The 14631-nt window shown below is 42.2% G+C and overlaps 1 protein-coding gene across 3 annotated transcripts in view; it reads right to left on the bottom strand.

Annotated features, from left to right (window-relative positions):
- The window catches only part of LOC133967485 (ephrin type-A receptor 6-like), a 105702-nt gene that overhangs the window by 1287 nt on the left and 89784 nt on the right, over window positions 1–14631 (bottom strand). The window contains exons 7-14 of one of the 3 annotated variants that reach the window (XM_062402960.1): window positions 12860–12930; window positions 10355–10480; window positions 9643–9828; window positions 6215–6276; window positions 5521–5734; window positions 4944–5104; window positions 1098–1291; window positions 635–784 (exon numbers count right to left, since the gene is read on the bottom strand). In XM_062402960.1, the coding sequence (XP_062258944.1) occupies window positions 635–784; window positions 1098–1291; window positions 4944–5104; window positions 5521–5734; window positions 6215–6276; window positions 9643–9828; window positions 10355–10480; window positions 12860–12930 (1164 nt within the window). Of the gene's footprint in view, window positions 1–634; window positions 785–1085; window positions 1292–4943; window positions 5105–5520; window positions 5735–6214; window positions 6277–9642; window positions 9829–10354; window positions 10481–12859; window positions 12931–14631 lie in introns of all 3 variants that reach the window. The other 2 variants (XM_062402959.1, XM_062402961.1) reach the window with 2 other exon arrangements.

The raw sequence follows: 14631 nt of genomic DNA, 5'->3' as shown, positions 1-14631 counted from the left end.
CTAATGATTGGTTGGAACAATAGACTCTAGATGTACGAGGCACTAGCGCAGAGAATAAAGCTGTGACTCATACTTTCATATTCACACATGTGCGTTCACACTGACAACAAGCAATGCACTCTAAGTGGTGCATTTAAAAAGTTCTAAAAGATGAGTTTGAAACATCGTGAACACAATTATATGTTCAAACCATGGCTGTATTTAAAAATGGACAATATGACAGCCAAAACCTCTCAAGCAGATACTTTAGCAGGCGGCAATCAGTCCTAATGTAGTGATCCTCATTGCAGGTTAGTGAACATCAGCTGAGTCTGATTTCAAACATGCACCATGTGAGTGTGCTGTGTGCACAGAGTTCTACATCTAATGAAATCAGATTTGAGACAAAGCCCTGTCTGTATGCAGGAACCCACGCAGAGCTGATCAAGTGCCGTTAAACCTTCACGAAATATAACTGAAGCATCTGAATAATTAAAAGGCTGCTTCAGTGATTGAATCACACACTTCAGATCAAAAACAATCCCATAACTCATTTACATAGCCTCTTTCATTACACCCTCCCTCCCTCTCTGCTTACACCCCCACGTTGAAACAAGCCATCCAATAAGGGTTATATGTAGACATCTCGACTCACTCAATACTCATCCTGGCCACAGAATCCAACGTGTTGTAGCCTGCCGCCATGAAGCTGCTGTTGTACTGGCTCATCTTGATGGAGTCCAGCCAGTCGCTGACGGAGATGAACATGGGGTAGTCCATTTCCTCCCCCGGAGACTCTGGTAGACTGATGCAGAACAAATGTCAGATTGGGTTTATTGTTATCAAAGCATCTCAGAGCTGGATAAGTGGTGTGACTGACAAAGTTCTCAGAGGGACACATCATTTTTAGGCGTGGGAGTAAAAGCATATATCAACCCTCTTAACCAACAACAGTCATGTGATCTTTGCCTTAAGGAGAGACGTCCTTTTACATCTCAGTGTTTATTGTCCTGTTCAGGGGTAAAGTATGTTTCTTTGAAAGCAATATGCTCCCTGGTCACCTCCACTCAAATGACCCTCCACTGCATTCCCAGAGATAGAAACACCCAGTGCTATACCTCTGAATGTCCTCCACCAGCGGCAGCAGGCTGCTGGGGTTGCGGATCAGTTTATCCAAGAAGGACACAACGTCGGTGAACTTGGGCCGATGATTCCTCTCCTTCTGCCAGCAGTGCAGCATCAGCTGGTGCAGCGCCACAGGGCAGCCCATTGGCGCCGGCAGCCGGTAGCCCTCCTCGATGGACAGGATCACCTGCAGGAACAGGTTGATGTTACGGTGAAGTCCAAAAATCTTGACGCCTTAAGAAATGGTTGAGATATCTACTGAGGGTCATAACCACTCGGATCAGAGCCAGTTTAAGAAGCTGTTTCTCTGTGAAGACAACAAAACACTCAATAAACACAATAAACCATTCATCATATTCACCTATGTAGTTTTAAGTGTTGCTGACAAATAGTGCTGCCATGGCAACAACCGAAGAATGATTAAAAGATCATGGAATATTTAATTAATTAATCAACCTTAATTAATGACCAGTTGTAATTCTGCAGCAAAAAAATAAATATTTACTTGATCTTTACTTTTTGTAACGGATGATTACATAAATGGATGATAACTTTATTAACTTATATTGCCCACAAACTTCTCCTTTGATGTTCGATGTCCAGTTTAGAACAAATATGTTTGAACTTGATCTGTAACTTCTGTTCAAACCTGGTCTTCACCGTTGACCGTTTATAAAGATGGTCGACATGACAGCTCCCAAGAAGTAAAAGCCAAAGTATCTTGATCCCCATCTAGTGGCTGGCTCCAGCACAGGTCATACATCTTCCCTGAGATAGTTTTTTTCATTTTAGGTTGTTCTCATCGCAGAGATGTTTGTTTAAGTGTTTATTTTGGTTTTGATTAGTTATATGATGTCTTAAAAACAAGGTGAAACGTCTGGATTGACAGTTGAGTCTGGCTGGAGATTAGTTGATTCTGTGTATGGATGGGACGTCACTATCTCGGCTCCATTCCCCAATCACTACAGTGCAGAGATGGCTACAAGCACAGAGTTTGTAATCCAGAATATATTGGCTTCATTTCTGGATCGTGGGAGGAAGTGGACACAGGTCGTCCATCTTTCTTTACAGTCTATGGTCTGGACTGGATCAATCAGTTTACTAGCATGAATCAGAGCTGATCTGTATAAGCCTCCCTACAGAACATCCCCATGCAGTCCCACCTGGGGTTCCATGTGAGAGGAGAGCTCCATGTTTCTTTGTAGGGTGCAGTGTAAGTGGCTGACCAGGATGAAATAGTGTTAGGTGGGTTTTGCAGCTTGGCAGGCCTTTTGCTATGGAAAGAACATCTAAGCAATTCCCAAATCCTCCCCAAACCCTGGGACCTTAATGCATGTGTGTGTGCTTGTGTGTGTGTGTGTGTGTGTATATGTGCACGATTCTGTGTGTGAGGGGATTACGGTGGAGCTTTCACACTCAGCGGAGAGAGGGATGGATCTGATTCCTGCATGCCCCCCTCCAATCCCTGACCACAGCTCACGGATCAGCGGGTTGCTCAGCCGCACTGAATCCTCAGCTTTAAACTCCCCCCTCTGCTGGACCGCAGTCGTCTGAACCTCTGGCCTTTGCCTCTCTCGCTCATCTTTCTCATCCTTCTGCTGGATCTCTGTTCCTAACCTGCTCTCTCTCGGAGGAGGGGGGGGGGGGTTTCGATGTGAGAAAGCCGCCGGGGATCAGATCAAAGGGCAACAATCTTAACAGATATAATGTTTAAAGGAAAAAAAAGAAAGGAAAGGATTTTACTCGGCGGAGCAGGGCGTGAAATGAGAAGTCAATCCTTAGGCGTGTGGTAGTGTTGATGTTGGAGAAGGCGTGAGGGCAACATTTACAGTCGGGGCCCAACAACTTAGACACTAAAATGAAGCCTTGGGTGAGTTCAAACAGGACACGTGTAGTCATCCACTCCGGCTGTTATCTAATAAGTCACACACCACTCACAGCCAGCCTCACGTGAAGGTGGCCTATTTGAATATGACGCCCTCCTCACTGATCCCTTGTTCTACATTGCTGCCTCACACAGATGCTGCATCCGTCACCCCCAGACTCCACCTTTCCATTTAAAAGTCTAAACCAGGATCAAAAGGTTTCTCAATGTCTTGTCTGTGCTCCTTGTTTAGTTTTACCAGTGACAGGAGATGGAGGAAAAAACGCAAGATGAACAAAAATAGCTAGAAGGTGTATCTCACTGATGATTGGATGTACAATGTCATGTAAATACTCATTACTTCATATATTTTCAAAATAAATTTAGATAAGCACTGTTATAAGTGAGCATCATGTTCTAAGTACAACTTGCAAGCATTATAGAGAAATCATGTCTTCAATAGGCGTTAACATTATTACAGCTACACACAGACTGAACTTTTCTTTAAGGTCGCTTGTGATATTTTTAGACTAAATATAAAAGTGAACTCTTCATAGATAAAACAAAAACAAATTTAATATCCTCCACTGGAAATTGCAAACCTGAGAGATTAGAAGAAAACCCAAAATATACAAATATGAACTAAACGCTAAATAGACTGACTGGAGTGATTGAATTGGATTTATGCATGGAAAAATAAACAACGACATTGCTGATGCTATCGTGTCGACCTTTATTCTGATGAAATTCAACTCGGATCCTTTTTTATCTGTTGTTTGTCCTATCTGTGTTAAACAGCGTTATTCTTAGATACCTTATCGTTACCGCTGCAATGTCATTAAGTTGCAAACGTACGACTGAGAAGAATGCTTTTAATTTGAAACTACTGATACAGGAAGTGGACGAAGAAATATTTAATTATCGAATAATAATTAATCCTGTTTTCGTTTGACATAGGCAAAGACCCAAATGCAGATGACGGACTTTAAAGGACGTCCAGCCGAGAAAAGTGTTTAATCAAATAAACAGGTTTACAGTCACTGGAAGGCAGGGAGGCAAACAAGCCAAGTCTATTAACTCCAAAACAGAAAATCCAGAACTAAAGGTTGAGCAGCAAGCAACAGAACCAGAACTATTCATCCCTTCAGACCATCTACGAAGGTTCTGTGATCAGACTCGCACACGGGATCCTAAATATCCCGTCACCCATTCTATTCTCTGAATTTGAGCGGTTACCTTCAGGCAGACTTTACAGAGCCAGAGTCAGATGTGAGACCGTACGCCTCAAGATCTCATTCATCCCAACATCCATCACACTAGTCAATAAGGAAACATGTGGATTCAGCCATGTATCTCAGTAACCTCTGAACTTTGTCTGGGACATTTTACACTCTGGTTTTTGTTTTTCATCTTTTAAGCATTATATCTTTTTAGTGTTTTAAAAGGGAAGGTACAAAATTCAACTCACTTTTATTCTGCATTATTATTCTGGGCCTCACACGATACTGTTTTTGTTTGTTTGTTAAACAATGTACTAATGTTGCTGTAGCACTTTTCCCTAGGAAAGATGTCTCCATGGGGACCACAAAGTATATCTGATTTGATTGGACTAGAAACAAGGGAAACACTGAGGTAGCGATCGGTTGCTAAGTCAAACTGAACTGAACAGAAATCCAAGGGGAATGAAAACAGACAAACTGACACAGAGGAGTGGAAGCGGAGAGAGTGAATGCACCAGGGAGGCTGCAGGGATAACTGAACTCACACTGGGAGGTGCAGATAATCACAGGGACAAGAAACAGGACAAAGACAGAAAGAAAAGTAAGAGACACACGGAAAATGGCTTCAAAACAAAACAGGAAAACATGGACTCAAAGTGCAAACAGGAAAATCGGGTCCAAATACAAAGAGTCAAAAGTTAAATGACTTGTATCTCATATGACACAACTGTATTATGAACGACCACAATACTCACATCCTGGTTGGACATCTCCCAATATGGCCGTTCCCCATAAGACATCACCTCCCACATGACAATGCCGTAACTCCACGCGTCACTGGCCGAGGAGAATTTCCTGTATGAGATGGCCTCAGGTGCCGTCCATCGGATTGGAATCTTACCACCCTGTTCAAACACACACACAAACACACAATTTAAAACAAAGACACACACAATATGAATACACCCTTGTGCTTACAACCTGGCTTTAGAGAATATAAATGAGAGGCTACGATAAATGAACAGTAGGTACTGGACAACCCGTTTATAAAATTTACCCCCTAATACCAACAGATATCCATGATGCTCTCAGTTCCTACACGTCTAACGCTATTTAAGAAATAAACAGATTTAAGTTGCTGACCCTCACCAATAGAGGGTGCTAGAGCCCCCTCAGCAGCCTTACTTCCATTGACTTGTCTGTGCTTATAACTCCTGTGCTTTTTCTCTCAAATGCAAAACTTAACTGGGTCAAGATGTTGCTGTTGTACCACCAAAGTACAACATTTTAAATATTGAAGAATTTGAGTTGTGGAGGGTGTGAGAGGTGGGTGTACCGTTGTGGTGTACGCAGCCTCCGGGTCGTCCTCCAGCACCCGGGACAGGCCGAAGTCGGACACCTTACACACCAGGTTGCTGTTGACCAGGATGTTCCGAGCCGCCAGGTCTCGGTGCACGTAGCCCGTGTCCGCCAGGTACTTCATACCCGAGGCGATGCCGCGCAGCATGCCGACCAACTGGATGACAGTGAAGTGACCGTCATGTTGCTGACAGGGGGGAGAGAGAGAGAGAGAGAGAGAGAGATTCAGAGGTGGATGAGCTGACAGATAGGGAGCCATTGCAAATAGCAGAGACAGTATAAACAACGGGAGGGAAAAAGATGGATAAAATGACTCAAACAAAGGAATAAAACAAATTTTATATGTGTAGAAACAGAATACAATGTGGAATACTCTGTTTACAGTCTGTGGGCTGCGGCTACATGCAGAGTCATTAAACCTCAGCCAGAGACTGAGGGAGATCTCGTTATCCGGCTGCCTGATAATGACCTGGCTGACACAGAAATCCCGAAATACTGTTGTTTGTTACTGTTACAGACCGAGGCACAGGCATTGATGTGTTTTGCTTTCTTTTGTCATTTTATATCAGTGGTTTTGTCATGTGGTTATTTGCAGGAGAAAAAAAAGCCCTGAGGCCAGAGACAAACGTAAATCACAGTCGAGTTCTTTGATCGCTTCAACACTCACCCTCAGAAATGAGTCCAGTGATCCGTTCTCCACGTACTCCACCACAATCATCACAGGTCGGCCTGCAAACACACAAACACACACAAACACACACACACTTATTATTTCTACAAAGATTATTTTCTTGCAATTGTAAATATGAGATCAAGCAGGAAAACCCAGAGGAAATAAATAACCCAGTCCGTCTGCTCCTCGGAGGGACCCACTGCTGAGCAAGTGCTCTCTCTTCGTTCACAGGCATTAATAAAGATAAGAGCATGAGGTGCAGTTAAAAGCTCATAAGAGAGCGTCTGGGTCTCTACATTTCAGAGTCAGTGTCAGAGGTTGATACTTTTGGATGAAAGACGCCCTCAGGCTTGGTTTTGTGGGAAAAATATTTTAATTTGACCTTAAAATGCAAATGGCTACTTGTCAATACAATCTCTAAAATAAAACCTCCTTGATAATGATAAAGAGCAATAAAACATAATTTCTAGAGCATTCATTTTAACATGCTTTATGATATGAAATATTACATAAAAGAATAGATAATATATAATATATATATATATTAAGAACAAAACTCTGTTATCTGTTAAAAGAGAGAGATAGAGAGAGAGAGATAGAGAGAGAGAGAGAGAGAGGGGGGGGGGAGAGCATGAGCAGCTGATTGATGCATCAAGTGGAGCTGCTGAATCCCTAATTCCCTTTCTTCCATCTCGACTTGTTCTACCTGGAGATGCGAGCCGTTCCGCCTTCAATCCATCTAGGACATAAAACATTCATTAGAAACAGGTGCAGCACTGGTTTACAGCTGGGAGGCAGCGGTCCAGGCCCGTGTGCCGCTGGGCTGTAAACTGCTCTGAGCTGCTGGAAACAGGAATAAAAGTGTCACTGTGGTGCAGTCACGCCGCGCTATCACACCATTCCAAACCAAGCCACCTCTCCGCCTCTCAAATGGGAACATGAAAGGTTGTGTTGTAACGTCAGTACAGAGATTTGTGAAAGAGATTCCTTTCATACATCTGAATGGATGCAGGGTATCTCCTGTTTCACAGAGCCTCAGCACAATATGTGAACGCTGGGACCCTTTGTAGAACAAATTTGATTCCAAGTTAATGGGTTTGAGCAACTAGATACAAATATAGATTTACATGGCTGTGTGGTTTGAATTAAAGGAGAATCAGACACAAGGGATGTTTACTGATGTAAAAGACACAAACAACAACCATAACATAACGTTAGTTTAAATGACAACACCATGAACAGAAAGGTGATACGTTCATATGTGTCACCGTGTTCGCTTTCAATTCAAAAAGTTTATAAAAGCGGTTGTGTGCTGCTCTTTCTCCGAGGTGGGGAAGTTCCACAGGTGAACAATTTCCAGAACATAGTAAGTAGTCCTCAGATATAAAGTCTAAATAGAGAAGTTGACACAGAGGGTCCAGGTACAGATGGATGGATGAGCAGAGCGTTCCGCCTGTACTGAACTCTATCACTTAACAAAGTGACACAATCTGCTTGTTGTGGGTTTTTTTTTCTTACCATCTTATCCTTAAACGTACAGATTCTGTCGCTGCACACAAATCCAGCAGGGACGCACAGGAAGTGATGTGATCAAGCTTGGCTTTCCCGAGCCAATTAGCGGGGGTCCGGATACTATCTGAAGTTGCGCGGTGCAGCGCCCCGACACAAACAAACGCACCTGTTTACCAGACTCCAGCGTGTCACCTGCTATTTCAGTGCAGGTAAAGCAGTCAGTCACAGCACAATACCTCCCATAATTAGTCTCTGAAGAACAACAACAGCTGGAGGGAAATGGAAGATGGAGGGAGCGAGAGAAAGACAAACAGACGGCTCCAGTGAAAGAAAAGCCGGTCTATAGGTGACCCGCTGTCAGGCTGACAGGATTCGGGGTATATATTGTAATGTGTGTGTGTGTGTGTGTGTGTGTGTGTGTGTGTGTGTACGGAGCCATGCAAAATAGTTTGTTCTAATAACTTCCTCTCTTATTAACACAGATAAGTAAAACCTGATAATCCTCATCGATTTTTACAATCAATGATTTTGCTGAATGATATTGAAGCTCGTCATATTTAATAGTGAAAAAAGTTCAGGATTAAAATGTTGGTGAACTGCTAATACATCTACGATAAGATAAACTAATACTAATCACAGCACTTACAGTATGACTGTATTTTGACGGAACATCGTTAAAAAGTAAACTAACATATCCTGCTAATGTTTCAAGTATGTATAATGTGGTTATTATTATTATCATTAATATTTGATAAAAGACCAGTGCAGGGTGTATCCCACCCTTTCCACTGCTGTCTGCTCCGGCCCCTCTGTGGCCCTCAGGGGTGAATGGATGGATTTATTGATTTATTGATTTGATCTTATTCAGAAAATGTCCTTCCAGTGTCTCAATGGAGATATTCAGTCGAATTTTTTTATTCTTTCACCACCAGACGTCTTTCCAGGGGGATGTCTGCTTTCTGTGGGAAGGTTGTTTGTTTTCTGAAGCGCTATTGAGATTGCAGACTATTAAGCTGCAGTTACAGCCGTAATCAGCAGCTTCAATAATAATGAAGGTGTCGCCTTTTAAAACCCCCTTATCGGTGGAATCCTTGTCAGTGGAGTGGGAGCGGAGAAGTGTCCTCTATCTGCATTTAGGGACGTGTTGAAAGTCTTCAGGGGACACATTTGTATTCACAGTGATGTCTCACTTTATACACCCCCCGTAAAAACAACCATATGTTGCACCGGGTGAGCCCCGTGAAACAGAGCTCGTTAACAAATTCACACACACAGACACACACGCACACACAAACACACACACGTTGCCATAGATTACTTCTGGGGACATTGCGTTGACTTTCAGAGTTAACCAAACTCAAACTGTAACTTTCATCCAAACCAAACTAATAAATAATGTTGCAGATAATCACCATCATCACTACTACTATTAACTGGTGCTGATATCATTAATAACATCATTACATCTATCCCTCTTATTATTTTCATTATGGTAACCAGTCAGACCAGACAGAGCTTAAATATGATGGTTACACAACTGTTACTGGTAGTCGTCCCCCCCGTTCTCCTTTGGTCTGAAAGGAAAAGTGCACTGCATGTCACAAGAGAACAAAATTGTGAGTAATATTTTTTTTGGCACTGTCTTTTTAAAGGACAGTTGCAAATGTGCTACATTGAACGAGGTTTCCTTTGTCTCTGTGAGTCACTGGAGTCCCACACGCAAGACATGAACAGACACAGGAACAGAAAACGCAGGTGCCTGTTGTACAAACAACTTCACACTCAGATTTGGAAAAAGAAACACAAAAAATGTGTTGTGACATTGGGGTCATTGAGGTCCCACGCATCACAGATAGAACTTTGTTATTAACATATAAACAGTACTTGCTCATCTACATAGTCCCTCTTACTTTTGGTGACCACGCCCTCCAGCCTGATGATGTTGGGGTGGTCGAACTGGCCCATGATTGATGCCTCGCGCAGGAAGTCCCGCCTCTGACGGTCCACATAGCCTCCCTTCAGCGTCTTAATGGCCACAGCGATCTCCTTCTTCCCCGGCGTTCTCAGGCGGCCGCTGCACACCTCGCCAAACTCACCTGGAGTGCACGCACGGACACACACACGGACACACACACACACACACAATTAGACTGTCACTTCTCACCATCACTATGTGGCAGCACATTTAGCCACCTGGGGGCAGTGTTGCAGTTCTCATCCCCACTCCAGCACTGTTTTTCCTGATTGGTTCATAAGATTCTCTATTTCGCCTTCTAAAAAAAGCTCTGAATCTATTCTTGCACTTTCTTTTGTTCTCTCAAGCTGTTATAGCTTTCATATTCCTGCAGTCTGTGCAGAGTAGATGACAGTGACACAGAGGGAAATGGAGAAAAGGGAATCGTCTTGAGTGTGTACAATGGAGCAGGAGGGGGATCGCTGCAATTACATGTGTGTAATGAAAATAAATCTCTTCTGGCACATTCAAAGTTGTTGTTTTTCTCTAACCAACATAACTGATCTCTTTCCGCCCACAGGCGAGCAGCATGAATTTGTAAGGCACATGGAGGAGAAAGAAACTCTGTGTGCGTGTGTGTGTGTGTGTGCGCGTGTGTGTGTATATACCGGCTCCGATCACCCTCTCGATGCGGATCCTGCACGGGTCGATCTCCTTGGTGAACTCATGGACGGCCTGAGTGGGGTCCTCGTATGTATCAGGGTCTACATAGGTCTTTAATCCTGGCACAGGGACTGGGGATACAGAAAGAGAGTAACAGAGACCGTGGGTGAGAGCGTGTTGTTTCATTTAAATAAACAATAAGCACAATAAAAGGGAAAATCAGCTCAGATGACCATTTTCTAAGGTCTCACAATTTTGGAAATTAAAGTTAAAACCATGTATGAAACTCTTTAGTGCTACTTCTAATCAACTGCTACTTTTTTTTACTGCTACTATAATACAGTAGAGAAGAAGCACTGAAACAATATGTTAGCGCTCAAGAGACCACATCCATAGTTTTAACCACAGCCAAGTCAATAGTGTATAACATTTTAACATATTCAAGACTTGTTAGGTCCTGAAATTCAGACTTTTTGAGACCCTAGGAAACTCGGATAATGCCAAACCAGCAGCTCTTGCACCTGAGGATGAAATCCTGCATTTACCTCAGAGAATGTGGAACACTGACGCACATAGGATTACAAATCTGTGTGAGGGTATATAGCTTTTAGATACTCAAAGTGCATTACACTACTGTTCACTCTCAGCCACTCACACACACATCAATACAGTGCTTCCACATCACTCACACATCCCCGTCACGGCACAGACATCAGGGGTGATTTGGGGTTCGTTGACACGAAGACATCCGAACTTTGACTTCCTTGTGTTGAAAGGGCAAGAAAAGCCAGTTTCCAACTTTCTATATAATTAATAGTGTTGTATAACATCTTGTGTAAAATAAAAGTAAATGAAGGTATTAGGAATAAGATGGGTGGCATCAGTAAAGGGCTACTTAAGCTCATTTAATAGGTCTGTGGGGAAACATCAGACATAAACTCAGCTCCACTAAAAATCCTTACTGCCAAAAAAAATATGTGAAAAAAAACAACACAAAAAGTGCTTTCTATTGTCCGTATTAATTACAGCCAAATGACTTTTTCTGAACAGTGTGTCACAGGGCATCACATAGAAACAGTGATTTGATCAAATGGTCATAGACGTGTAGAGACACATTTCACCACCACTATTGATTATGAGCTTGGAGTCAATTAGACAAGTTAGCCCGTCTGAAGTTCAATATCTTCTGTGTAGTTGACCTGAATGTCTCTCTGAGAATCAGTCATGCTCCGGAACAGACACACGAACAGCTTGTTCCCTCTCTGTCTTTGTGTTGGGCCAAGCAGGGTTTAGATCCTCAATAATGCTGAAGTGTCCATGAGCAAGTCAGTGAAAACGGGGAAGGGACGCTGGGGGCGGTATTAGACAAAAGCTGTGTTGTTTCTCCTTAAGGGATCAAAACCTAAAACGACAATCAGTTTCAGTCTCTGATGCTTGAACCAGCAGCAGCAGAACCCAGAGGAGCCTGTTCCCCTCTCAGAGCATCTGCTCAACACTCCACTGAGTCCAGACACAGGACACGGGGGACAGACCAATACTTTTTAAGCAAGAGGTGTGTGTTTCTGTCTCTTAAATCCCAGTGAACTGTGTGGCTGCTAGTTAGATACTTTCAAAACCTAATTTGATATTGTCTCTTACCTTTGCCCTGTCTGTTTCTGACTCGATCCAATTGTCACCTTAAAATATTCCTCATCTTTCTCTGTCCTCTGCCTCTACTCGCTCGACCCCGACCCTGATTTCTCTGCCCTCTCCGTTTCTCCTCTTGCAATTTTCGCCTCATTGTTCAGTTTTCTGTGCTCTTTGTTATTTTTTTTTTCACCTTAGAGCTCCGATTTAAATCAGTGTTTTTTTTTACACCAGTGATGAAAGAGTCGGCATTAAAACACAAAAGACAGAAAATACAGCTAGAGAATTATAATAGCCCAGTAGCAGACAGGTCAGGACCAAATTAAATAAATAAATACATAAATAATTGCATCTGGGTTTTAATGCCTCCACCGAGAGGCAAATAAATGTCGTTAAAACTCCCTTTTTAATAACATTATTCATAGATCACTTTTCACATAGGCTTAAATGTGCTACACGAGAAAACAAATGGTTAAAATACAGAGGAGGTACATGACGGCTTTTGGTTTGCAGAACATTATGATGTCAAAGGGAAGCTGATGTTTGACACTTTGGACATAAAATGCCCAAATAAATAAATAGTGCATTGACTGTAGAGTTATGGCCAAAAATATAATTTGTGAGCGCGGAGTGATCTTGACCTTTGACCAATGATGTTTAATCAACTCATCTTGTATTCCAAGTGAAAATGAATGGCAATAATAATAATGCCGATAATTAAAAACCATAACATAAAAGAGAATAGATAAAAACAAAACAGTATTAGAGTTAAGGAGAGAAAGACAAATGAAGGAAAATGGTGGTATAAAGAATTCTTGTTGATTCTTCAAATGTCTTCATCCCTCAATCTATCATTCAAATACAAAAGGACTAATGTGACTCACCATGTCCATTCTGATAACTGGTCCTCCTCTTCTCCTCCGAGGTCATCTTGGCCTTAAAGTACCACTGGCACCTGGAAAACAGGTTGGATGACATATGAGTCAAAGGGATCGTCCTCAAATGTTTTTTGTGTGTCATATACGGCAGAAGAAGTCTGTAAATAAGGTTTCTACAAGGAAAGGATACAGGCACCAGTGTGTGTGTGTGTGTGTGTGTGTGTGTGTGTGTGTGTGTGTTTGTGTGTTTGTGTGTTTGTGTGTGTTTGCAGGGAAGAGTTCAAAATAAAAGATTCTTTGGGAACTTAGAGAAACTTCCAAGTGTCTTTTCACGCTTATTCACGAGCGCCCTTGTTGGCAGTTCATACGTGGTATTTTCGCAACCTCACACTGAGTACTAGCTAAGATTTGAAATTTGAATAGTGGCACCTACAGTTCGATTCCATGAAGTGTTGTGTGACAGTTCTTAAAAGGTTCCCATGTTCCACAGGCGTTAGTAAGAACAATACGACAAAGAAGGTGGCAGAAAAAGCGAGATCCGGCATGGAGCCGATAGTGTGTGATGAGAAAGAGAAAGAGGTAGAGTTATATCTCAGTGGCTAATGAGTCTCTTAAAAGTTACGATCCATGACATCTAACCATATAAGCAGTTCATGAAAGCTTTAACACTGAGCACCGAGCAGAATCAAACACCGCAGGCAAGACTACAGCTAATAGCATTAACAATAAGGAAATAAATAAACCATATTATAAGGATTAGTGATCAAGGGAACATATGATGAACCGTCTGATCTTCCAATACAGAGCCATTTTTATCAATTGGGTAAAAACCTTACAAAATGTAGAAATGAGAAAGACATGATGGGGAGGGGGGGGGGGGTTGGGGTTCTTATGTTTCTAACGCACGATAAGAGAAATATCTCCGAGGTGTCACACACTTAGAAAACACAGATGTCAGAAGAGCTTGTGGTGATAAAATATTGATGTGTTGTAAACAAATAAAACGCAGAATTACTAGATTACATCCTGTCTCTGCCTGCTGCACCTCAACCGACTCCCCTGGGGGATTTGATGCTGTTGTGAACACGTGTGAGCAAAGAATCTCCCGCTGTGTTGTTCATGTGCGAAAGGAAAACTCTAGAGATGGTCCGGACCAAATTCTCTGCAGATCCTCTGGAGGTCAATGTCGGAAAACCGGCTTATATGACTTATACAAAACCCATGTGATCCATAAACTTTATGCAAAATTTAGCAACATATCTCCACATCCTCCCCCTCTGTCTCTGAAAGGACACTTGTACACAGCATGTAAATGAGACACCTTCAATGTAACGTTGAAGCAGTAATAATAAACAGCAGTTTGCTACTCCAATAGCTTGAAGTCATTTTGATTAGAGTGAGCTGTCTGAAATTCACAGAAAACTTCCATGATGATAAACAGGTTCATCAGAAGCCTATTCAGTTTCAAACTATTAAAAGAATCGAGCAAGTACAGGAATTGCGGAGATTAGGTTATCATTTAGAACCGTGGAGGCCAAGGTCAGGGCGACACGAGAACATAATTACAGCCTTTAAGGCACATAAAGAAAAAAGAAAACACAAGTTTGGAACGATTTAATTCTCTCAGATTTCCCTTAAGGTTCATCACAGTTAGACAAAGACTAATATGAGGTTATAACTCAATCAGCTGCCATTGTGATTGTCTTTAAAAACTCTGCTGCAACCCACATGTATTATAGTGTTACATGCCCAATGGCTCCAAACCTCACAGCATCTGG

Source organism: Platichthys flesus, chromosome 13 (genome assembly GCF_949316205.1).
Source record: "Platichthys flesus chromosome 13, fPlaFle2.1, whole genome shotgun sequence".
Taxonomy (NCBI): domain Eukaryota; kingdom Metazoa; phylum Chordata; class Actinopteri; order Pleuronectiformes; family Pleuronectidae; genus Platichthys; species Platichthys flesus.
This window is presented reverse-complemented; position numbering and strand designations above follow the sequence as displayed.